The sequence below is a fragment of the Pristiophorus japonicus genome, chromosome 20 (genome assembly GCF_044704955.1).
Source record: "Pristiophorus japonicus isolate sPriJap1 chromosome 20, sPriJap1.hap1, whole genome shotgun sequence".
NCBI classification, from domain to species: Eukaryota; Metazoa; Chordata; class Chondrichthyes; family Pristiophoridae; genus Pristiophorus; species Pristiophorus japonicus.
The window spans coordinates 87973213-87996911 of record NC_091996.1 but is presented as its reverse complement, the minus strand read 5'-3'; the positions used below and the strand labels follow the sequence as shown (position 1 = coordinate 87996911).

At 53.5% G+C, this 23699-nt stretch overlaps 1 protein-coding gene across 2 annotated transcripts in view; it reads right to left on the bottom strand.

Moving 5' to 3' along the window:
* The window catches only part of LOC139232658 (polyamine-transporting ATPase 13A3-like), a 113047-nt gene that overhangs the window by 46475 nt on the left and 42873 nt on the right, over positions 1-23699 (bottom strand). For both annotated transcript variants that reach the window (XM_070863117.1, XM_070863118.1), the window contains exons 7-18: positions 23410-23479; positions 21527-21661; positions 21366-21438; positions 20594-20725; positions 17081-17263; positions 15376-15533; positions 12956-13144; positions 8761-8822; positions 6474-6624; positions 5262-5378; positions 3884-3901; positions 1953-2106 (exon numbers count right to left, since the gene is read on the bottom strand). In XM_070863117.1, the coding sequence (XP_070719218.1) occupies positions 1953-2106; positions 3884-3901; positions 5262-5378; positions 6474-6624; positions 8761-8822; positions 12956-13144; positions 15376-15533; positions 17081-17263; positions 20594-20725; positions 21366-21438; positions 21527-21661; positions 23410-23479 (1442 nt within the window). The remainder of the gene's footprint in view (positions 1-1952; positions 2107-3883; positions 3902-5261; positions 5379-6473; positions 6625-8760; positions 8823-12955; positions 13145-15375; positions 15534-17080; positions 17264-20593; positions 20726-21365; positions 21439-21526; positions 21662-23409; positions 23480-23699) is intronic.

The window sequence follows — 23699 nt, the reverse complement described above, 5'->3', positions numbered from 1 at the left end:
AAAAACGGCGCACAATCGTGGCGAAAATAGAGCCCATAGTCTCAGGATAAGGGGCCGCCCATTTAAAACTGGGACGAGGAGGAATTTCTTCTCTCAGAGGGTTGTAAATCTGTGGAATTCTCTGCCCCAGAGAGCTGTGGAGGCTGGGTCATTGAATATATTTAAGGTGGAGATAGACAGATTTTTGAGCGATAAGGGAGTGAAGGGTTCTGGGGAGCGGGCAGGGAAGTGGAGCTGAGCCCATGATCAGATCAGCCATGATCTTATTGAATGGCGGAGCAGGCTCGAGGGGCCGTATGGCCGACTCCTGCTCCTATTTCTTATGTTCTTATGCTTTTCGCCTCATTACTTCATCTCACCCTATCAACATAACCTTCTATTCCTTTCTCTTTCATGTGCTTATCGAGCCTTGCCTTAAATGCATCGATACTATTCGCCTCAACCCCTCCCTGTGGCAGCGAGTTCCACATTCTCACCGCTCTCTGGGGAAAGAAGTTTCTCCTGAATTCCCCATTGGATTTATTAGTGACTGTCTTATATTGATGACCCCTCGTTTTGGACTCCCCCCACAAGTGGAAACTCTATGTCTACCCTGTTGAACCCCTTCATAATTTTAAAGACGCGATCAGGTCGCCCCTCAGTCCTCTCATTTCTTGTGAAAAGAGTCCCAGCCTGTTCAATGATTGATAGTTGTACTCTCTCAGTTCTGGTATCATTCCTGTAACGTTGTCTGGCAAACACTCAGAGGCCCTCCCTCCCCTATCCCCGCATATACACAAACAGACACACGCACATACAAATAGACACACACACACACACAGACACATATACACACACAGACACACACACACAAACAGACACACAAACATAAACAGACACACACACAAACAGACACGCACACACAAACAGACACGCACACACAAACACAAACACACAAACAGACACACAAACATAGACACACAAACACACAAACAGACACACAAACATAAACAGACACACACACAAACAGACACGCACACACAAACAGACAAGCACACACAAACACAAACACACAGACACACAAACATAGACACACAAACAGACACACACACAAACAGACACGCACACACAAACACAAACACACAAACAGACACACAAACAGACACAGACACACAAACAGACACACACACACAAACACATACACAAACAGACACAAAGACACATACACAGACACAAACAAAAACATTCACAAACACACTAACGCAAACACATTACATACACATTCTCTCTCACACACATGCACACTCTCACTCGCACACTCATACAAACACATACATACACACTCTCACACACATGCACACTCTCACTCTCTCTCTCACACACACACACACACTCAGACACACACACTCAGACACACACACTCAGACACACACTCAGACACACACACTCAGACACACACACTCAGACACACACACTCAGACACACACACTCTCACTCTCTCTCTCACACACACACACACTCAGACACACACACTCACACACACACACTCACACACACACACTCAGACACACACACTCAGACACACACACTCACACACACACACTCAGACACACACACTCACACACACACACACACTCAGACACACACACACTCAGACACACTCACACACACACACTCAGACACACACACTCACACACACACACACACTCACACACACACACTCAGACACACACACACACACACTCAGACACACACACTCAGACACACACACTCACACACACACACTCAGACACACACACTCAGACACACACACTCTCACTCTCACTATCACACACACAAACACAAATGAGCAAACCATTCCACCACCCCCTCACGAACTCCTGTGCGGGACATGAGCAGCGCCACCTCGTTAGACTCAGCTGGGTAGCAGGTTATTGGGGGCGGTGGGGTGGGAAAGAGAGCACCAGACGCACCCGTCTCCTTTTTACACAGGCTGGCCACCGTCTCAGGCGCCCCCTTCATGTAGGCACTCAGCCTCCTCTCGCCAAGGGTCCGGGTCACCACGCTCATGCGCTGCAGGGCGGAGGAGAAGGGAAACTGGCTGATGATGCCGATCTCGTAGCAATTCTGAAAGGAAGCAAAGGGAAAATGGTTGTAAAAAAGGCGGCCAGAGCTACGAGGAGGGCGGATCGAGCGAGCCTCACCGTTTCAGACCGACGGTGCTCGCGGTTATACGCCGCCTCACCGAAGAGCTTCAGACGGCGACCGCTGTTGCGCAGGCTGACGAGGAGGCTATTTTGCACACAGCAAGAACGCACCGCCTGCTACCCAGACGAACGGCCAGTCTGTGTGCTTTTCTCGGTGGTGTGGGTTGAGGGGGGTGGGGCGGGAATGTCGGCCCAGGCTACCGGGGAGAACTCCCTGCTCCTCTTCCTGGAATAGTCCGATGCCACCACCGCCCTCCCCGCCCCCCCATCCCCATCCCCCTCCCCCTCCCCCCCACCCCGAAGTCGGGGCAACATCGTGTCCGAAGGACAGCGCGCCCTTTGTGACACCAGTCCACAAGACTCGCCCATGCGTCCGCCATTGATGGCACAACTTCAGTCATCACGGCCCAATGTTCCACAGCTCCCTCCCTTAACTCCCTCTCCCCCTGCTTGCCACCTCTCTCCCCACCTTCAAAAACCCACCTCTTCCATCAACTCCGCGTATTACGCATCCCCTCCCTCTTTTGCGGGACACTACGGGAAGTCTTGCTGTGTTTCAAGCCGCTATGTTTAACCGAGAGTTTTTCTTTTAAACAATAAATCATGTAATCCCTCCATGGCCCTCGCCCCCCCCCCCCCCCCCCCCCCTATCTCCGTAACCTCCTCCAGCCCCACAACCCTCCGAGATATCTGTGCTCCTTTAATCCTGCCCTCTTGCGCACCTCCGATTTTCATCGCCCCACCATCGGTGGCCGTGCCTTCAGCTGCCTGGGCCCTAAGCTCTGGAACTCCCTCCCTAAACCTCTCCGCCTCTCTCTCCTCCTTCAAGATGCTCCTTAAAACCTACCTCTTTGACCAAGCTTTTGGTCACCTGTCCATAATATCTCCTTATGCGGCTCGGTGTCAAATTCTGCCTGATTAACACTCCTGTGAAGCACCTTTATGGCATTTTATTACGTTGAAGGCGCTATATGAATGCAAGCTGTTATTACATTCTGTTAAAACAACCCTATAGTTCTACTTATCAGAGCACAGAAGGACTTGCATTTATATGGCGCCCAGAGTCTGCGCTGCCTCTTTCGAATAGCAATCCAGTTAGTCCCACTGCCCCGCTCTTTCTCCATATCCCTGCAAATTTTCCAAATATTTATCCAATTCCCTTTTGACGGCTACTACTGAATCTGTGGTCAATGGCCATTTGTGGTATTATGCTGTTACAAGGTGGTGTGATATCGGGAGCTGCTCTCTAAAGGTAGTTGTTGTTGTAAGCACGCTTATTGTAACATAAGAGACGTGAGCCTGGAGTGCATGAAGCATTTTAATCTGCGACAGTGACTTCAGGTAACCCCCCCCCCCCACCCACCCACCCCCGACCCCCTCCCATGTAATCTTCTCTTCCCCCCCCCCCCCTCCCGAAGGATAGCCATCGCCACAAAAGCTCACTGTCTCACACTGGAAAAGGATTTGTCAGGTTGTGTAGGGTGAGGCCACACATGGTAGAAGAGCAGCAAAGGCCCCTTGGTAATTGGCATGGGGGCGGGGGAGGGGAGATGGTTGCACGAAACCGTCGGAGCGATCCCAGCCACACCGACGCAGCAGGGAGCTACAGGCGCAGTGAGGCGTCTGCGGTACAGACTGTAAGACAGGGAGAAGTAACACGGCAGAAACAGAATCGCGGAGGAGAGTGTCGTACTCACCATCAGCTCCTGAAGCTCCTGCAGGAGAAGAGAAAAAAAAAATAAAGAATCTGAGTATAGAGCATTTTACAAACTTATTAGCCGACCACTCGTGGAGTTGCTCATGGATAAAGGTTAACAAAAAAATTATTGAGTACACGCAGAAATAATTCACCAGCTCTACGCCCCTCACTCACTCCCGTCACTGATACTTTCCTGCTGGGGCTGCTTCGTATAAATCCTCCAACCCACCCCACCACAAGTCAACCGGAAAAATAAACCTAGGACTTACTAATGAGGGCTTCTAGGAATCGCTGACTGGCCAGGTTGGCTCACCTTTCTTCCTGTGCCGGTGACTTGTTGAATTCTATTAGGTCACCCCTCAGCCTTCTCTAAAGAGCCTTAGTGTGTTCAATCTTTCCTGATAGTTATATCCTCTCGGTTTTAGTGTCATCCTTGTAAATCTTTTTTGCACCTTATCTGGTATTCCGTGCCGAGAGCACGCCTGGATTGGGGAGTCGTGCGCAGACCCCGATGGTTATCCCACTGGTAAGTATATAGATGCACAACTTGTGCATTGTGTGCAGTTTTGGTCTCCTTACCCTAAGAAAGGATATACATGCCACAGAGGGAGTGCAGCGAAGGTTCACCAGACTGATTCCTGGGATGGCAGGACTGTCGTATGAGGAGAGATTGGGTCGACTGGGCCGGTATTCACTGGAGTTTAGAAGAATGAGAGGAGATCTCATTGAAAGGTATAAAATTCTGACTGGGTTGGACAGACTGGATGCGGGGAGGATGTTTCCCCGGGGCTGGGAAGTCTAGAACAAAGGGTCACAGTCTCAGGATACTGGGTAGGAAATTTAGGACCGAGTTGAGGAGAAATGTTTTCACTCCGAGGGTGGTGAACCTGTGGAATTCTCTACCACAGAAGGCTGTGGAGGCCAAGTCACTGAATATATTTACGAGGGAGATAGATAGATTTCTAAAAACAAAAGACATCAAGGGGTATGGGGAGAAAGCGGGAATATGGTGTTGAGATAGAGGATCAGCCATGATCATATTGAATGGCCGAATGGCCTACTCCTACTCCTATTGTCTATGTTTCTAATGAAACCAACAATTTGATTGATCTCTGGCTTCCGAACCTGTATCATTTGGATTAATCTACTCAGGTTGATCGAACGGAGGTCAGTCGGGTCTTTTCGAGGTGGAGCTGGATGGGCCGAATGGCCTGGCGGTAACATTGTTCCCGGGGGAGATGGGGGGGGTGGACCGTTTGCCTTTCTTGCAATAAATTCTGAACATTCTCGTGCTCCCATGCGTTTCAATCACAACCGCGACGGTTTCCCGGATCTTCTCCCCCCCCCCCTCCCGCGCGCCACCCCACCCAACCAACCATGTCGGCATCGCCACAGCTGGGTGTTGCAGAGGTAGTCTGCCGTGGCGGATGCACGACCGTGGGCATGATTTGGTCGTGTAGGGCCGTCTCCTCGGTGGTGGGCTCCACCAGGGCCTGTGAACAGAGAGAAGAAAAGGTGACCGAAAGGCGAGGAGCCTGGAAAGGAGCGAGTCTGGCCTCAACACCTCACTGTCGGGACGGTTAGAATGGGAATCAATGGGCCGGGCGAGTCTTATTGCAACAACAACATACATTTGCATAGCGCCTTTAACGGGCAAAAGAGCGTGATCGGAAAACAAAATCTGACACTGAGCCACATAAGGGGATGTTAGGACAGGCTTGGTCAAAGAGGTAGGCTTTAACGAGCTTCTTAAAGGAGGAGAGAGGCGGGGAGGTTTAGGGAGGGAGTTCCAGAGCTTGGGGCCCAGGGCAGCTGAAGGCCCGGCCACCGATGGTTAAGTGATTATAATCAGGGATGCTCAAGAGGGCAGAACTGGAGGAGCGCAGAGATCTCGGGGGGGGGTTGTCGGAGGAGGTTACAGAGATGTGGAGGGGCAAGGCCATGGGGTTGAGTAGATTGAGTAGACTGGGTCTTTACTCGTTGGAGTTCAGAAGGATGAGGGGTGATCTTATCGAAACATTTAAAATAATGAAAGGGATAGACAGGATAGAGGCAGAGAGGTTGTTTCCACTGGTCGGGGAGACTAGAACTAGGGGGGGCACAGCCTCAAAATACGGGGGAGCCAATTTAAAACCGAGTTGAGAAGGAATTTCTTCTCCCAGAGGGTTGTGAATCTGTGGAATTCTCTGCCCAAGGAAGCAGCTAGCTTGTTGAATGTATTCAAGTCACAGATAGATAGATTTTTAACCAATAAGGGAATTAAGGGTTACGGGGAGAGGGCGGGTAAGTGGAGCTGAGTCCACGGCCAGATCAGCCATGATCTTGTTGAATGGCGGAGCAGGCTCGAGGGGCTAGATGGCCTCCTCCTGTTCCTAATTCTTATGTTCTTATGTTCTTATGGGGGGGGTGGGGGGGAGAGCTTGTACATAAGGGTGTGAATTTTAAAATGGAGGCGTTGTCGGACCGGGAGCCAACCTAGGTCAGCGAGCTAGGGGGATGATGGGCGAACAGCACCTGGTGCGAGTTAGGATGCGGTGCAGCGCTGCAGTGTTTTGGGCGATTTCAGGGTGGGAGGGCGGGTCACTCACCCAGCCGGTCGCCTCGAACATCTTGCAGTCCAGGGGGTCTCCGGAAATCTTCCCCTCGATGTTTGTCAGCGAGTGGCAGGTTGCCATGGCAGCGATGAAGCGGGACCGGGTGAGGCTTTGGCTGGTGACGTCACGCTCCAGGGAGAGGAACCTGCGGAGACGAGAGAGAGAGAGGAGGAATTTTTTTTTTAGAAATTAATGCATGGGAGGTTTCCGTGGCGCTGGCAAGGCCGGCATTTATTGCCCGTCCCTAATTGCCCCTTGAGAAGGTGGTGGTGAGCCGCCTTCTTGAACCGCTGCAGTCCCGTGTGGTGAAGGTGCTCCCACAGTGCTGTTAGGGAGGGAGTTCCAGGATTGTGACCCGGCGACGATGAAGGAACGGCCGATATATTTCCAAGTCGGGACGGTGTGTGACTGGGAGGGGAACGTGGAGGTGGTGGTGTTCCCATGCGCCTGCTGCCCTTGTCCTTCTAGGGGGTAGAGGTCGCGGGTTTGGGAGGTGCTGCCGAAGAAGCCTTGGCGAGTTGCTGCAGTGCATCTTTTAGACGGTGCTCACTGCAGCCAGGGGGCGCCGGTGGTGGAGGGAGTGAATGTTGAAGGTGGTGGGTAGCGTGTCGATCAAGCGGGCTGCTTTGTCCTGGATGGTGTCGAGCTTCTCGAGTGTTGTTGGAGCTGCACTCATCCAGGCAAGTGGAGAGTGTTCCATCACACTCCCGACTTGTGCCTTGTAGATGGAGGGAAGAGTTTGGGGCGTCAGGCGTACCCAGAATACCCAGCCACTGACTTGCAAATGACTCGTCTGGGCTGAGTCAGGTGCTCTCAAACGCAGAGGGGTGAAAAAAAAGGCTGCATATAGCGACACCACTGTTGCCGGAGACGATTGGGCAAGTTCCCTGTCAATCACACTTGGATGGGACTGGGACTGGGTCTACGCCCAGAATTTATATTGTTTAACTCTCTGCCACTCACTTCAGTAATAAGGAACTGTGCCGAGAGCTGGACTTTCGGAGTGCAGAGAAATAATCCCGCTTTTATCGGGAGGTTCTGCTGCAGAGTCAGCCCTGTGCTCGGAGCCTCGTAAGTCCCGCCCCTGCCCCTAGCTCATTGGCCGACAGTGGTGTCAATAATCACCAAGATCCGGCCCCACCTCCAGCTCACTGGCCGACAGTGGTGTCAATAATCACCAAGTCCCACCCTGCCTCCAGCTCATTGGCTGACAGTGATGTCAATAATCATTAAGTCCCACCCCCACCGCCCGGGTTTTGCGAGTGGGACAAATCGGATAGCCGTTCCAAAAGAGCCGGCACAGGCAGGATGGGCCGAAAGGCCTCCTTCTGTGCTGTAACGTTCATATAATGCGACATCTCTCATGGTAGCAGTTCACAAATGTATTCGGTTCAGTATCACAATTTACGACGGTGGGATTTAAACTCACCCCCCCCCTGGATGGTTCGTCCAGCTCCATAACCACTATGCGTCCGTACAGCCAAGAGGGCTCGTGCTGGGGGGGGGGCGTGGGGGGACATGACTATTCTAAGGGGCCTCGCCTGCTTTCATTGTTACATCTGAGCCATAAACAGGATAGAATCATAGAAATGTACGGCACGGAAGGAGGCCATTCGGCCCATCGTGTCCGTGCCGGCCGACAAAGAGCCACCCGGCCTAATCCCACTTTCCCGCTCTCGGTCCGTAGCCCTGCAGGTTACGGCACTTCAGGTGCACATCCAAGTATTTTTTAAATGTGGTGAGGGTTTCTGCCTCTATCACCCTTTCAGGCAGTGAGTTCCAGACCCCCACCACCCTCTGGGTGAAGACATTTCCCCTCAAATCCCCTCAAAACCTCCCCCCAATTACTTTAAATCTATGCCCCCTGGTTGTTGACCCCTCTGCTAAGGGAAATAGGTCCGTCCTATCCACTCTATCTAAGCCCCTCATAATTTTATACACCTCAATCAGGTCTCCCCTCAGCCTCCTCTGTTCCAAAGAAAACAACCCCCAGCCTATCCAATCTTTCCTCATCGCTAAAATTCTCCAGTCCAGGCAACCTCCTGGTAAATCTCCTCTGTACCCTCTCCAGTGCGATCACATCTTTCCTGTAATGTGGTGACCAGAACTGCACGCAGTACTCCAGCTGTGGTCTAACTAGTGTTAAGTGGAGCAAGCAGATTATTGCAACCCCTATTCATGCAACCCCCTTCCTCCCACAATCTCCCTGGGCAAGTCCAGTGATGCCCCCAACCCCCATATATATGGCCTTGGGGTGGGGGCAATGCATTCCTGATCTCACCTGCCGTCCTGTGCTCGGAGGAAGCCCCACATGTCCAGCCCGTCTTCAGTCAGCGTCCCCGTCTGCAGAGCGATTAAAAACAATGTTTCAACAAAGGGAGATATTCTGCCATGAGGAGCTGGGGGGGGGGGGGGGTGGCGGCCCTGCACGTGCACACGTAGCAAAGGGTAGCAGATGATAGCAGAACTGAGATTATAACTTATCAGGGGCTCTACTTGTAGCTTAACTTGAGCACAAAAACCTAGGCTGACACTCCAGTGCAGTACCAAGGGAGGGATGTTCAACCAAGGCTCCATCTGCCATTAAGTGCCAATATCGGTGAACACATCAGTCAATCTGCCCACTGTAAGCACCTGTGATCCATTGAAAGTGGTGCTCGGCGACAGAGTTTGGCTCAAACAAATTGGAGCCCGCGATGCATTAACCTAACACAGCACAAAAGGAGGCCATTTGACCCTACGGGCCCATGCTGGCTCTCTGAAAGAGGTATCCAATTCACCCCACTCCCTCTGCTCTTTCCCCATGCCCTGCTTCTTTCAATGTCAGCTGTGGCTCAGTGGATAGCACCCTCGCCTCCGAGTCAGAAGGTTGTGGGTTCAAGTCCCACTCCAGAGACTTGAGCACGTAATCTAGGCTGACACGTCGCAGTACAGTACAGAGGGAGTGCCGCGCTCTCGGAGGTGAACATAAGAAATAGGAGCAGGAGTAACATAGAAACATAGAAATTAGGTGCAGGAATAGGCCATTCGGCCCTTTGAGCCTGCACCGCCATTCAATAAGATCATGGCTGATCATTCAACCTCAGTACCTTTTTCCTGCTTTCTCTCCATACCCCTTGATCCCTTTGGCTGTAAGGGCCATATCTAACTCCCTCTTGAATATATCTAACGGACTTGCCTCAACAACTTTCTGCGGTAGAGAAATCCGCAGGTTAACCACTCTCTGAATGAAGAAGTTTCTGCTCATCTCGGTCATATAGCCCCTCGAGCCTGCTCCGCCATTCAATACGATCATGGCTGATCTGATCATGGACTCAGCTCCACTTCCCCACCCACTCCCCATAACCCCTTATCCCCTTATCGTTTAAGAAATTACCTATTTCTGTCTTAAATTTATTCAATGTCCCAGCTTCCACAGCTCTCCGAGGCAGCAAATTTCACAGATTTACAACCCTCTGAGAGAAGAAATTTCTCCTCATTTCTGTTTTAAATGGACGGCCCCTTATTCTAAGATCATGCCCTCTAGTTCCTAGTCTCCCCCATCATTGGAAACATCCTCTCTGTATCCACCTTGTCAAGCCCTTCACAATCTTATATGTTTCGATAAGATCACCTCTCAGTCTTCTGAATTCCAATGAGTAGAGGCCCAACCTACTCAACCTTTCCTCATAAGTCAACCCCCTCATCCCCGGAATCAACCTAGTGAACCTTCTCTGAACTGCCTCCACAGCAAGTATATCCTTTCGTAAATATGGAAACCAAAACTGCACGAAGTATTCCAGGTGTGGCCTCACCAATACCTTATATTGCTGTAGCAAGAATTCCCTGCTTTTATACTCTAACCCCTTTGAAATAAAGGCCAAGAGTCCATTGGCCTTCCTGATCATTTGCTGTACCTGCATATTATCCTTTTGCGTTTCATGCACAAGTACCCCCAGGTCCTGCTGTACTGCGGCACTTTGCAATCTTTCTCCCTTTCTGCCGTGAAACCAAGGTCTCATCTGCTCTCTCAGTCAAAGATCCCATTGCATTATTTCGAAGAAGAGCAGGGAAGTTATCCCCGGTGTCCTGGGGCCAATATTTATCCCTCAATCAACTAAAAACAGATTATCTGGTCATTATCACATTGCTGTGTGTGGGAGCTTGCTGCCGCGTTTCCTACATGACAACAGTGACTGCACTCCAAAAAGTACTTCATTGGTTGTAAAACGCTTTGGGACGTCCGGTGGTCGTGAAAGGCGCTATATAAATACAAGTCTTTCTTTTCTAACTTCATCAGAGCAGCCTATAGGAGAGAACATAAGAACATAAGAAATAGGAGGAGTCGGCCATTTGGCCCCTCGAGCCTGCTCCGCCATTTAATACGATCATGGCTGATCTGATCATGGACTCAGCTCCACTTCCCCGCCCGCTCCCCATAACCCTTTACTCCCTTATCGCTCAAAAATCTGTCCATCTCCACCTTAAATATATTCAATGACCCAGCCTCCACAGTTCTCTGAGGCAGAGAATTCCACAGATTTATAACCCTCTGAGTGAAGAAATTCCTCCTCATCTCAGTTTTAAATGGGCGGCCCCTTATGTCCCCTAGTTTTAGTTTCCCCTATGAATGGAAATATTCTCTCTGCATACACCTTGTCGAGCCCCCTCATTATCTTATACGTTTCAATAAGATCATCTCTCATTCTTTTGAATTCTTGTGTAGGCCCAAACTACTCAACCTTTCTTCATAAGTCAACCCCCTCATCCCCAGAATCAACCTAGTAAACTTTCTCTGAACAGCCTCCAATGCAAGTATATTCCTCTTTAAATACGGAGACCAAAACTGCACGCAGTACTCCAGGTGTGGCCTCACCAATACCCTGTACAGTTGTAGCAGGACTTCTCTGCTTTTATACTCTATCCCCCTTGCAATAAGGCCAATGATCACTTGCTGTACCTGCACACTAACTTTTTGTGTTTCATGCACAAGGACCCCCAGGTCCCGCTGTACTGCAGCACTTTGCAATTTTTCTCCATTTAAATTACAATTTGCTTTTCTATTATTTCTGCCAAAGTGGATAACCTCACATTTTCCCACATTATACTCCATCTGTCAAATGTTTGCCCACTCACTTAGCCTGTCTATATCCCTTTGCAGATTTTTTGTGTCCTCCTCACAATTTGCTTTCCCATCCATCTTTGTATCATCAGCAAACTTGATGGTACAAGGAGGGAGGAGGAGGAATTCTGCCCTCAACCCTGCCTCCGCTGCAAGTGCGGCGATGCCATTGACCATGTTATCATAGGCAGTCCCTCGGAATCGAGAAAGACTTTCTTCCACTCTAAAAATTAGTTCTCAGGTGGCTGAACAGTCCAATACGAGAACCACAGTCCCTGTCACAGGTGGGACAGATAGTCGTTGAGGGAAAGGGTGGGTGGGACTGGTTTGCTGCACGCTCGTTCCGTTGCCTGCGCTTGATTTCTGCATGCTCTCTGTGTCGAGACTCGAGGTGCTCAGCGCCCTCCCGGAAACGTGAAGACAGAATATTATCTGAATGGCGGCAGATTAGGAAAAGGGGAGATGCAACGAGACCTGGGTGTCATGGTACATCAGCCATTAAAAGTTGGCATGCAGGTACAGCAGGCGGTGAAGAAGGCAAATGGTCTGTTGGCCTTCATAGCGAGGGGATTTGAGTATAGGAGCAGAGAGGTCTTACTGCAGTTGTACAGGGCCTGGGTGAGGCCTCATCTGGAATATGGTGTTCAGTTTTGGTCTCCTAATCTGAGGAAGGACGTTCTTGCTATTGAGGGAGTGCAGCGAAGGTTCACCAGACTGATTCCTGGGATGGCTGGACTGACATATGAGGAGAGACTGGATCAATTGGGCCTTTACACACTGGAGTTTAGAAGGATGAGAGGGGATCTCAGAGAAACTTATAAGATTCTGACGGGACAGGACAGGTTAGATGCGGGTAGAATGTTCCCGATGTTGGGGAAGTCCAGAACCAGGGGACACAGTCTTAGGATAAGGGGTAGGTCATTTAGGACTGAGATGAGGAGAAACCTCTTCACTCAGAGAGTTGTGAACCTGTGGAATTCCCTGGCGCAGAGAGTTGTTGATGCCAGTTCATTGGATATATTCAAGAGGGAGTTAGATATGGCCCTTACGGCTAAGGGGATCAAGGGGTATGGAGAGAAAGCAGGAAAGGGGGACTGAGGAAATGATCAGCCATGACCTTATTGAATGGTGGTGCAGGCTCGAAGGGCCGAATGGCCTACTCCTGCACCTATTTTCTATGTTTCTATGTTTTCTATGCACCTCCTCCACTTAGGGCGGACTGGTCTTTGGCCGGGGACTCCCAGGTGTCGGTGGGGATGTTGCACTTGATCAGGGAAGCTTTGAGGGTGACCATGTATGATGAGGGGGGAGGGGGAACACATCTCGAGGGGGCCCACCCCACCACCCCACCGAACACCCCCGATGGGCGACTGACCTTATCGAAGCAGACCAGGTTGAGCTGCCCGCACACGTTGATGCGCTGCGGGCTGATGGAGTAGATGCCCTTCCGCTTGAGGCGGTGCTGCGCGTACACGATGCCGGCCGTCATGGCGGCCGGGAGCGCGGGTGGCACGGTGATGGTGATGATGTCCAGCGCCTCGATGACGATGCGGTAAGTCTCCTCCTGAGGGCAAGAGAAGGGGAGAGGTCGGCAAAGGTCAGCGACACCCGGCTTCGCCCCCACCCACCCACCCGCCAAAAACACATCCCCGACACCCCTATAGGCCGCTTAGTTTTATAAGTGGTTGATTATTATCATCATCATAGGCAGTCCCTCGTATCGAGGATGACTTGCTTCCACGCCAAAAACGGATGAGTTCACAGGTGTTTCAATGATATTCCGGATCCCGAACTAAATCCTGAAGGGTGGAAGATGCCTGTGGGTGGATTTTTTTTAACGTGTGGTACCTTTGCACACCAGCCACCACACGGGCTTGACAGAGCGAGGTCTTGGTCCAGTGGCAAGGGTTAACCAGGACGACTGGAGACCAGCTCTGCTGCACGGACTGAGCGTGCACATATCGCACAGTGTGGGCTGGGCCCATGCTGCCCCTGGGCCCCTCGCCTCTTCTGGGCCCTGTACTTTTGTCTCTCCTGGGCCCCCCCCCCCGATCACATCCCTCTACGAACTCTTGCTGCTCCTTCGCCGCGACCTCGCCGCTCCTGCCCACACTGCAGTCAGCCGTCGCCCTCCTGCAGCAGCACCGCTGCTCCCTGCAGTGGTATGCCGCCACACGCTGTTCCCTCTAATGGCCGCTAATGGTTATTATGGGACGTAAGCAGTTGGCACGTCGGGTCCAAGTGACGGGGGAAGCGCGGCACGCCTGACGAATTGGAGCGCGGCGCTCATCGTCCTTATTTCCCTCTCGTTTTTCCCGCCAATGGTAATAGGCTGGTCGTTTGGGAAAGGGGCTCCCCGTAGCATGGTGGATTAACACGCTCGGCTCGCTAGGGGCCAGAGGACCCAGGTTCAAGTCCTGGGCAAGTTTCATTACTCCAACAGCCTCCAGCAGCGAGTAGGAACCCTACTTGGCGGATCGTTTTTCCGGGCGAACGTTTCTGCCGTGGCACTGGCACGATGGGCCGAATGGCCTCCCATGAACAGCCATTTTGACAACAAAGGGCCATGATTATTATTATTATCTCCACTCACACTCTGACCTCTCCGTCCTCAACATTGTTTCAAGGAAGCTCAACGCAAGCTCGAGGAACAGCAGCTCATCTTTCGATTCGGCACTTTACAGCCATAACCTTTGCCCATATTTCTTTTCCATTTTTTTGGATGCGTTTATTTGCACTAACTGAAAGGCAGCCGTTTCTGATTGGCTCTCCATTATCACATGATCTATTGCTAATTGGTCCCCTTGGAGGATAAGCCACACCCTGAAGTTCCTCTGGAATGTGTAACTGGAATCGCCCAGCCCAAGTTCCGATTGACTTTCCAATTTATAATTCGATCCATTTTGACTACAGAAGCCACAGAGGATAGATCTCCCCAAAAGCCACCAAGTGCCAGCCGAAGTCCCTTACCCCAGCGCATGTGCACCCTCCCCCAGCTGAAGACCCTTACCCCAGCACATGTGCTGCCTCCCACAGCCAAAGTTCTTTACCCCAGCGCATGTGCATCCCTCCCCCAGCTGAAGACCCTTACCCAAACGCAAGTGCATGACCTTACCCTCCACCCCCCATCCACCGCTCCTGACCCCCCCCCCCGCCCCTGCCATCCCACCCCCATAGATGGGGCATTGTGTGCGGATTGTTAACGTCTGGTTCATCCAACATCCGAGGCTGTGCCCTCACCCCACTGGGCCCATTGTTCCCATGGCAACAGAGGCGACGCAACAGCTCCAGTAAATGGGCAGCGGACTGCGAGGCCGCCCCCACGCCCCCCTCCACTCCACTGCGGGTTTTTGAAAATAAATTCATTCCTGGGATGTGGGCGTCGCTGGCAAGGCCGGCATTTATTGCCCATCCCTAATTGCCCCTTGAGAAGGTGGTGGTGAGCCGCCGCCTTGAACCGCTGCAGTCCCGTGTGGTGAAGGTGCTCCCACAGTGCTGTTAGGGAGGGAGTTCCGGGATTGTGACCCGGCGACGATGAAGGAACGGCCGATATATTTCCAAGTCGGGACGGTGTGTGACTGGGAGGGGAACGTGGAGGTGGTGGTGTTCCCATGCGCCTGCTGCCCTCGTCCTTCCAGGGGGTAGAGGTGGCGGGTTTGGGAGGTGCTGCCGAAGAAGCCTTGGCGAGTTGCTGCAGTGCATCTTGTAGATGGTGCACACTGCAGCCAGGGGGCGCCGGTGGTGGAGGGAGTGAGTGTTGAAGGTGGTTATGGTTATCGAGTGCACTGTACCCACCCCCTTCAGGGCGTTGCTGATGATGCTGTAGACCATGCCGATCCCAGCTATGCACACCAGGCACAGCAGGAAGCGATAGGCGTCACGGTACAGCTTGAAGTCCGTGGGTTTCGGGTACAGGATGGAGCAGACCAGCTGCCCTTTCGAGGTGTAGAAACCTGCAGGGGAAATAAAATAGCATTTAATCAGGTAGGCCTACATCGGGTAGCTCGAAACTCAGACACAGCCTGAGACGCCCACCCTTCACACCCAGGATTCCACCCTTCAGACCACAGGAGCCCACCCTTCAGACCACAGGAGCCCACCCTTCAGACCACAGGAGCCTATCTTTCACACCCCAGGAGCCCACCCTTCAAACCCCAGGAGCCACCCTTCAGACCACAGGAGCCCACCCTTCAGACCACAGGAGCCCACCCTTCAGACCACAGGAGCCTATCTTTCACACCCCAGGAGCCCACCCTTCAAACCCCAGGAGCCACCCTTCAGACCACAGGAGCCCACCCTTCAGACCACAGGAGCCTATCTTTCACACCCCAGGAGCCCACCCTTCAAACCCCAGGAGCCACCCTTCAGACCACAGGAGCCCACCCTTCAGACCACAGGAGCCCACCCTTCAGACCACAGGAGCCTATCTTTCACACCCCAGGAGCCCACCCTTCAAACCCCAGGAGCCACCCTTCAGACCACAGGAGCCCACCCTTCAGACCACAGGAGCCCACCCTTCAGACCACAGGAGCCTATCTTTCACACCCCAGGAGCCCACCCTTCAAACCCCAGGAGCCACCCTTCAGACCACAGGAGCCCACCCTTCAGACCCCAGGAGCCCACCCTTCAGACCACAGGAGCCCACCCTTCAGACCACAGGAGCCTATCTTTCACACCCCAGGAGCCCACCCTTCAAACCCCAGGAGCCCACCCTTCAGACCACAGGAGCCCACCCTTCAGACCACAAGAGCCTATCTTTCACACCCCAGGAGCCCACCCTTCACACCCCAGAAGCCCACCCTTCTCACCCCAGGAGCCCACCCTTCCCACCCCAGGAGCCCACCCTTCACACCCCAGGAGCCCACCCTTCACACCCCAGGAGCCCACCCTTCACACTCCAGGAGCCCACCCTTCACACCCCAGGAGCCCACCCTTCACACCCCAGGAGCCCACCCTTCACACCCCAGGAGCCCACCCTTCACACCCCAGGAGCCCACCCTTCACACCCCAAGACCCCACCCTTCACACCCCAAGAGCCCACCTTTCACACCCCAGGAGCCCAACCTTCAAACCCCAGGAGCCCACCTTTCACACCCCAGGAGCCCACCTTTCACACCCCAGGAGCCCAACCTTCAAACCCCAGTAGCTCACCTTTCACACCCCAGGAGCCCACCCTTCACACCCCAGGAGCCCACCCTTCACACCCCAAGACCCCACCCTTCACACCCCAGGAGCCCAACCTTCAAACCCCAGGAGCCCAACCTTCAAACCCCAGGAGCCCACCTTTCACACCCCAGGAGCCCAACCTTCAAACCCCAGTAGCTCACCTTTCACACCCCAGGAGCCTACCCTTCAGACCCCAGGAGCCCACCCCATATGGCCTAATTTAGTATTTCAATGCAGATCTGCAGGCTGTGCTGTTGCGTGGCCCAGAGACAACTACCCCCCCAGCCGCCCGCCGCCCCCCCCTCCCCTCCCCCACTTTACCCCACCCCCGTACCTGTCCGGACGATGACAGCTTTCACCGGCTCGCCGCTGTAAAAGCGGGTCTGGATGATGGCTGTGCCGCAGAAGAGCGTGTGGCGCTTGTGGTTCTCCGGGCTGTACACCTCCTCCTGCATCGCCCCGTTGCCGCACCGGGCGGGGTCCGGGAGGTTGGTTTTCAGGACGGGCACACTTTCCCCTGGGGACCAGAGATGGGCGGCGCTGTTAAATGCTGGGATATCGGTGAACACAACGGTTAATCTGCCCGCTGTAAACATCCGCGGCCCAGCTAAGGCGGCGATCAGCGACACCGAGTTTGGCACAAACAGATTGGAGCCCGCGATGCATTAACCTAGAATCACACAGCACGGAAGGAGGCCGTTCAGCCCCTCGGGCCCATGCTGGCTCTCTGAAAGAGCTTTCCAATTAAACCCATTCCCTGCAAATTTACTTCCTTCAGTGTCAGCCGTGGCTCAGTGGGTAGCACCCTCGCCTCTGAGTCAGAAGGTTGTGGGTCGAGAGACTGGAGCGCATAAATCCAGGCTGACACTTCAGTGCAGTGCTGAGGGAGCGCCGCACTGTCGGAGGTGCCGTCTTTCGGATGAGACGTTAAACCGAGGCCCCGTCTGCTCTCTCAGGCGGACATAAACGATCCCACGGCCACTATTGCGAAGAAGAGCAGCTAGGCCCATTCTTCAGGCCCCAGGAGCCCCAACCTTCAGGCCCCAGGCGCCCCACCCTTCACGTCTGAGGAGAATCACCCTTCACGTCCGAGGAGCCCACCCTTCACGCCCCAGACCCCCACCCTTCAAACCCGAGCCCTCCCAGCCTGCCCGCTCCAGGGTCCCACCCTTCAAACCGCAGGAGCTCCCCCGTCACGCCGGTGTCCTGGGGCCAATATGTATCCCGCAACCAACATCACTAAAAAACAGATTATCTGGGCCATTTATCACGTTGCTGTTTGTGGGAGCTTGCTGTGCGCAAATTGGCTGCCGTGTTTCCCACATTACAACAGCGACTACACTCCAAAAGTATTAGATTGGCTGTGAAGCGCTTTGGGACATCATGTGGTTGTGAAAGCTATATAAGTGTTTCCTTGTCTCTTTCCATCAAGTATTTATCCAACTCCCTATTGAAAGTTACCACTGAACGTACTTGCATTCCAGATCATAACAACGTGTTGCATAAAATATTTTTTCATGTTGCCTCTGGTTCTTTTGCTAATTATCTTAAATCTGTGTCCTCTGGTTCCCGGCCCTCCTGTCAGCAGGAACAGTTCCTTCCTGTCGACTCTCATCAAAACCCCCTCGTGATTTTGAACACCTCTATCAAATCTCCCCTTAATCTTCTCTGCTCGAAGGAGATCAACCCCAGCTTCTCCAGTCACTCTGCGTAACTGGAGTCCCTCATCCCTGGTACCTTTCTAGTAAATCTCGCCTCTCCTTGACATCCTTGCCAGGGTGCGGGGCCCAGAATTGGACACAATATTCCAGTTGAGGCCGGAGCGATGGGCGATTTATAAGGGTTCGGCGTAAACTCCCTGCCCAACGTTAACCCGCTGAATGTTGGCCAGAGACCAGCACGAGCTGCACCGTGAGCGAGCGCTGTCCGCAAATGTTCCCGTGAAGCTGCGCAGCCGTGGTCCCGTGCAGGCCGCTGCCGGCGTTAATAAGGGGAAAAAAAACGCGCGTGTGGACATTTGAACGGCCCGTTAATGGGGCCGCGCGTCCCAGCAAAACATGAGGGAATTTGTGGTCCACCCGTCCCGACGACAGTGATCGGCAGCGGTGCCCCATCGCCAGGGCAATGCCCGTTACTGACCCGATGGCACTGCCTGCTGGGGAGGAACTGAGCATTGGGCACTGTTACAAAAGCATGGTACCCCACCCCAGCTCTGTAACGCTGGGTGTTCCCCCAGCTCTGTAACGCTGGGTGTTCCCCCAGCAATGTAACACTGGGCACGCCCCCAGCACTGTAACACTGGGCACGCTCCCAGCACTGTAACACTGGGCACGCCCCCAGCACTGTAACACTGGGCACGCCCCCAGCACTGTAACACTGGGCATTCCCCCGGCACTGTAACACTGGGCACGCCCCCAGCACTGTAACACTGGGCATTCCCCAGCACTGTAACACTGGGCACGCCCCCAGCAATGTAACACTGGGCACGCCCCCAGTACTGTAACACTGGGCACGCCCCCAGCACTGTAACACTGGGCACGCCCCCAGCACTGTAACACTGGGCACGCCCCCAGTACTGTAACACTGGGCACGCCCCCAGCACTGTAACACTGGGCATTCCCCCAGCACTGTAACACTGGGCATTCCCCCAGCACTGTAACACTGGGCACGCCCCCAGCACTGTAACACTTGGCATTCCCCAGCACTGTAACACTGGGCATGCCCCCAGCACTGTAACACTGGGCACGCCCCCAGCACTGTAACACTGGGCATTTCCCCAGCACTGTAACACTGGGCGTTCCCCCAGCATTGTAATACTGGGCGTTCCCCCAGCATTGTAATACTGGGCACGCCCCCAGCACTGTAACACTGGGCACGCCCCCAGCACTGTAACACTGGGCATTCCCCCAGCACTGTAACACTGGGCGTTCCCCCAGCACTGTAACACTGGGCGCTCTCCCCCCAGCACTGTAATACTGGGCGTTCCCCCAGCACTGTAACACTGGGCATTCCCCCAGCACTGTAACACTGGGCGCTCTCCCCCCAGCACTGTAATACTGGGCGTTCCCCCAGCACTGTAACACTGGGCATTCCCCAGCACTGTAACACTGGGCGTTCCCCCAACACTGTAATACTGGGCGTTCCCCTAGCACTGTAACACTGGGCATTCCCCCAGCACTGTAACACTGGGCATTCCCCCAGCACTGTAACACTGGGCATTCCCCCAGCACTGTAACACTGGGCATTCCCCCAGCACTGTAACACTGGGCGCTCTCCCCCCAGCACTGTAATACTGGGCGTTCCCCCAGCACTGTAACACTGGGCATTCCCCCAGCACTGTAACACTGGGCCTTCTCCCAGCTTTGTAACACTGGGCGCTCTCCCCCCAGCACTGTAACACTGGGCGCTCTCCCCCCAGCACTGTAACACTGGGCATTCCCCCAGCACTGTAACACTGGGCCTTCTCCCAGCTTTGTAACACTGGGCGCTCTTCCCCCAGCACTGTAACACTGGGCACGCCCCCAGCACTGTAACACTGGGCATTCCCCCAGCACTGTAACACTGGGTCTTCCCCCAGCATTGTAACACTGGGCATTCCCCCACCCCAGCACTGTAACACTGGGCGATCCCCCAGCACTGTAACACTGGGCATTCTCGCAGCACTGTAACACTGGTCATTCCCCCAGCACTGTAACACTGGACATTCCCCTACCCCAGCACTGTAACACTGGGCACGCCCCCAGCACTGTAACACTGGCCGTTCCCCCAGCACTGTAACACTGGGCACGCCCCCAGCACTGTAACACTGGGTGATTTCCCCCCAGCACTGCAACACTGGGCTCCTCACCGGTTAACAAGCTCTCGTTGACAACACACGTTCCGCTGATCAGCACCGCGTCACAGGGCATCATCATGCCATTGGTCGGGATGACGATGACGTCACCGGGCACCAGGTCGGTGGAGAAGATTTCCTCGGTTACTGCGGACAACGGAGGAATTGATCACCCGCTCAAGCAGCGAACTAGAGAACATTTCATCCCTCACTCCCTGCCCAGGAACAAGACAGGTGTGCTACAGAGAGAGCGTGGGAGAAAGAGGCGAGAGAGAGAGAGAGAGAGAGAGAGACAGAGCCAGGAAGAAAGAGGGGGGGAAGAGAGCGAGGGACAGAGCGAGTAGGAAGAGGGGGAGCAACAGAGAGAGGGAGGCAGAGGGAGAGGGAGCGAGGTTCGCAGAGCACCAGGGAGGCAGAGCAGGGTGCGAGAAAGAGAAAGGGCAAGAGTGTGTGAGAGAGAGAGAGATCGCGAGAGAGATATCGAGACAGAGGGCGCGAAAGAGAGAGCGCGTGAGAGCGAGAAAGAGCGCGCGTGAGAGAGAGCGGGAGGGAGAGAGAGCGGGGGGGGGGGGGGCAGAGAGAGAGCGCGAGCACGAGAGAGAGAGAGAGAGAGAGAGTGAGAGAGAGCGCGAGACAGAGAGAGCGTGAGAGAGAGCACGGGACAGAGAGCGCGAGGGAACGAGAGAGAGCTCGAGAGAACGAGAGAGAGGAGCGCGAGAGAGAGAGGAGAGACTGAAAGCGGGAGGGAAAGGAGGCAGACTGCGGCGAGTGCGAGAGGCTGACTCACCGTTGTTGCTGCGGTATACCTTCACTCGCACCACATTGTGAGCAGCCACCATGTCGTGCAGGAGGACGTATTGCTGAGGAGACAAAATAAAGGAGCGGCTGAGAGGGTTGCGTTCGGAGCCCGGGCCGGTTTGATGATGGTTGGATAGCGGGTTCCCTCACCTTTCGCACAGTGTACAGCGAGGTACAAATGGAGACGATAGACATAAAGACGATGGCGGATGCGTACAGATAATAATCATCGAAGGACCAGAGGATCACACTGAAGCACTGGAAAATGTAGAATGGGTTCAGCACCTTGAGAGAACGGGAGAGATACAGCACGGGGTTAGATACAGAGTAAAGCTCCCTCTACACTGTCCCATCAAACACTCCCAGGGCAGGTACAGCACGGGGTTAGATACAGAGTAAAGCTCCCTCTACACTGTCCCATCAAACACTCCCAGGGCAGGTACAGCACAGGGTTAGATACAGAGTAAAGCTCCCTCTACACTGTCCCATCAAACACTTCCAGGGCAGGTACAGCACGGGGTTAGATACAGAGTAAAGCTCCCTCTACACTGTCCCATCAAACACTCCCAGGGCAGGTACAGCACAGGGTTAGATACAGAGTAAAGCTCCCTCTACACTGTCCCATCAAACACTCCCAGGGCAGGTACAGCACGGGGTCAGATACAGAGTAAAGCTCCCTCTACACTGTCCCATCAAACACTCCCAGGGCAGGTACAGCACGGGGTCAGATACAGAGTAAAGCTCCCTCTACACTGTCCCATCAAACACTCCCAGGGCAGGTACAGCACGGGGTTAGATACAGAGTAAAGCTTCCTCTACACTGTCCCATCAAACACTCCCAGGGCAGGTACAGCACGGGGTTAGATACAGAGTAAAGCTCCCTCTACACTGTCCCATCAAACACTCCCAGGGCAGGTACAGCACAGGGTTAGATACAGAGTAAAGCTCCCTCTACACTGTCCCATCAAACACTCCCAGGGCAGGTACAGCACAGGGTTAGATACAGATTATCAGAAGAAAATATCCGATTTTACAGGGATGGAGAGCACAGCAAACTCGTTTCACGTTGGGTCGCTGCATACAGCAGTTGGGAGAGACTTCTATCCTTTCTGCCTGCATTTGAACTTGTCCCAGAGGAGAGAAGCTGGGGCAACAGGCTCTCCTTGCCTAGGATTCAGGCTTTGATCAGCCTTCGCACTCTTAAAAACACATTCAGTGCCTCTGCTCTACTTCAGCAACACACTTCTGTCAGTAGCCAAGAATTACAGACACGTACGACTCATTATCAGTATCCCCGTCTGTGTCAAGACTTTATAGATTGTCTTAAACTTTCCAACTCCCAAATTCTTTTATCCATGTCTAGAGAAGAGCAAAATTCTGGCGCTGGAAGATTTTCTCCTCGACATTATAGTACTCTTATGGTCAATATTTAGCCCTCAACCAACATAACCAAAACAGATTATCCGGTTCATTATCACAGTGCTGTTTGTGGGAGCTTGCTGTGCGCAAATTGGCTGCCGCGTTTCCCACATTACAACAGTGACCACACTCCAAAAATACTTCATTGGCTGTGAAGCGCTTTGGGATGTCCTGAGGTGGTGAAAGGCGCTATATAAATGCAAGCCTTTCTTTCTTTAAAGGCAAAAGCTGGAGTGCTGCGTGCAGTTCTGGTCACCACATTACAGGAAGGATGTGATCGCACTGGAGAGGGAACAGAGGAGAAAGGCGCTATAGAAATCCAAGTCTTTCTTTTTCTTTCAAATCACAGCGCCCTCTTCCCGCGCCGGCCCTGCTCTGACCACTTGCGCCAGACGTGGGGGGGGGGAAACGTCAGACGCTGAACAGGGTTGTCTAGCCGCCGGTCAGAGCCTCGTCTACTGGGACGGCGCTGGCTGCGCGGAAACAGCGCCTCTCGCTCTCCCCCGCGTCCTGGATCGCGGCAACAGGCCGCCGGTGTGTCTCACCCGTGCATTTCACGGGGACGAACGGATAAAGGGTGGGGGAGGGAAGGTTTTGTACCCTGGATAACTTACCTCCTTCACTAGGAGCCGGGCGATTGAAGGCACTTTCACATCAATCTGATTCTCTCCGTAAAACAGTTTCCTGTAGAACCACAACAATCGTGAGAAACACAGAAAATAAGTGCAGGAGCAGGCCATTCGGCCCTTCGAGCCTGCACCACCATTCAATATGATCATGGCTGATCATTCCCTCAGTACCCCATTCCTGCTTTCTCTCCATCCCCCTTGATCCCTTTAGCCGTAAGGGCCACATCTAACTCCCTTTTGAATATATCCAACGAACTGGCCTCAACAACTTTCTG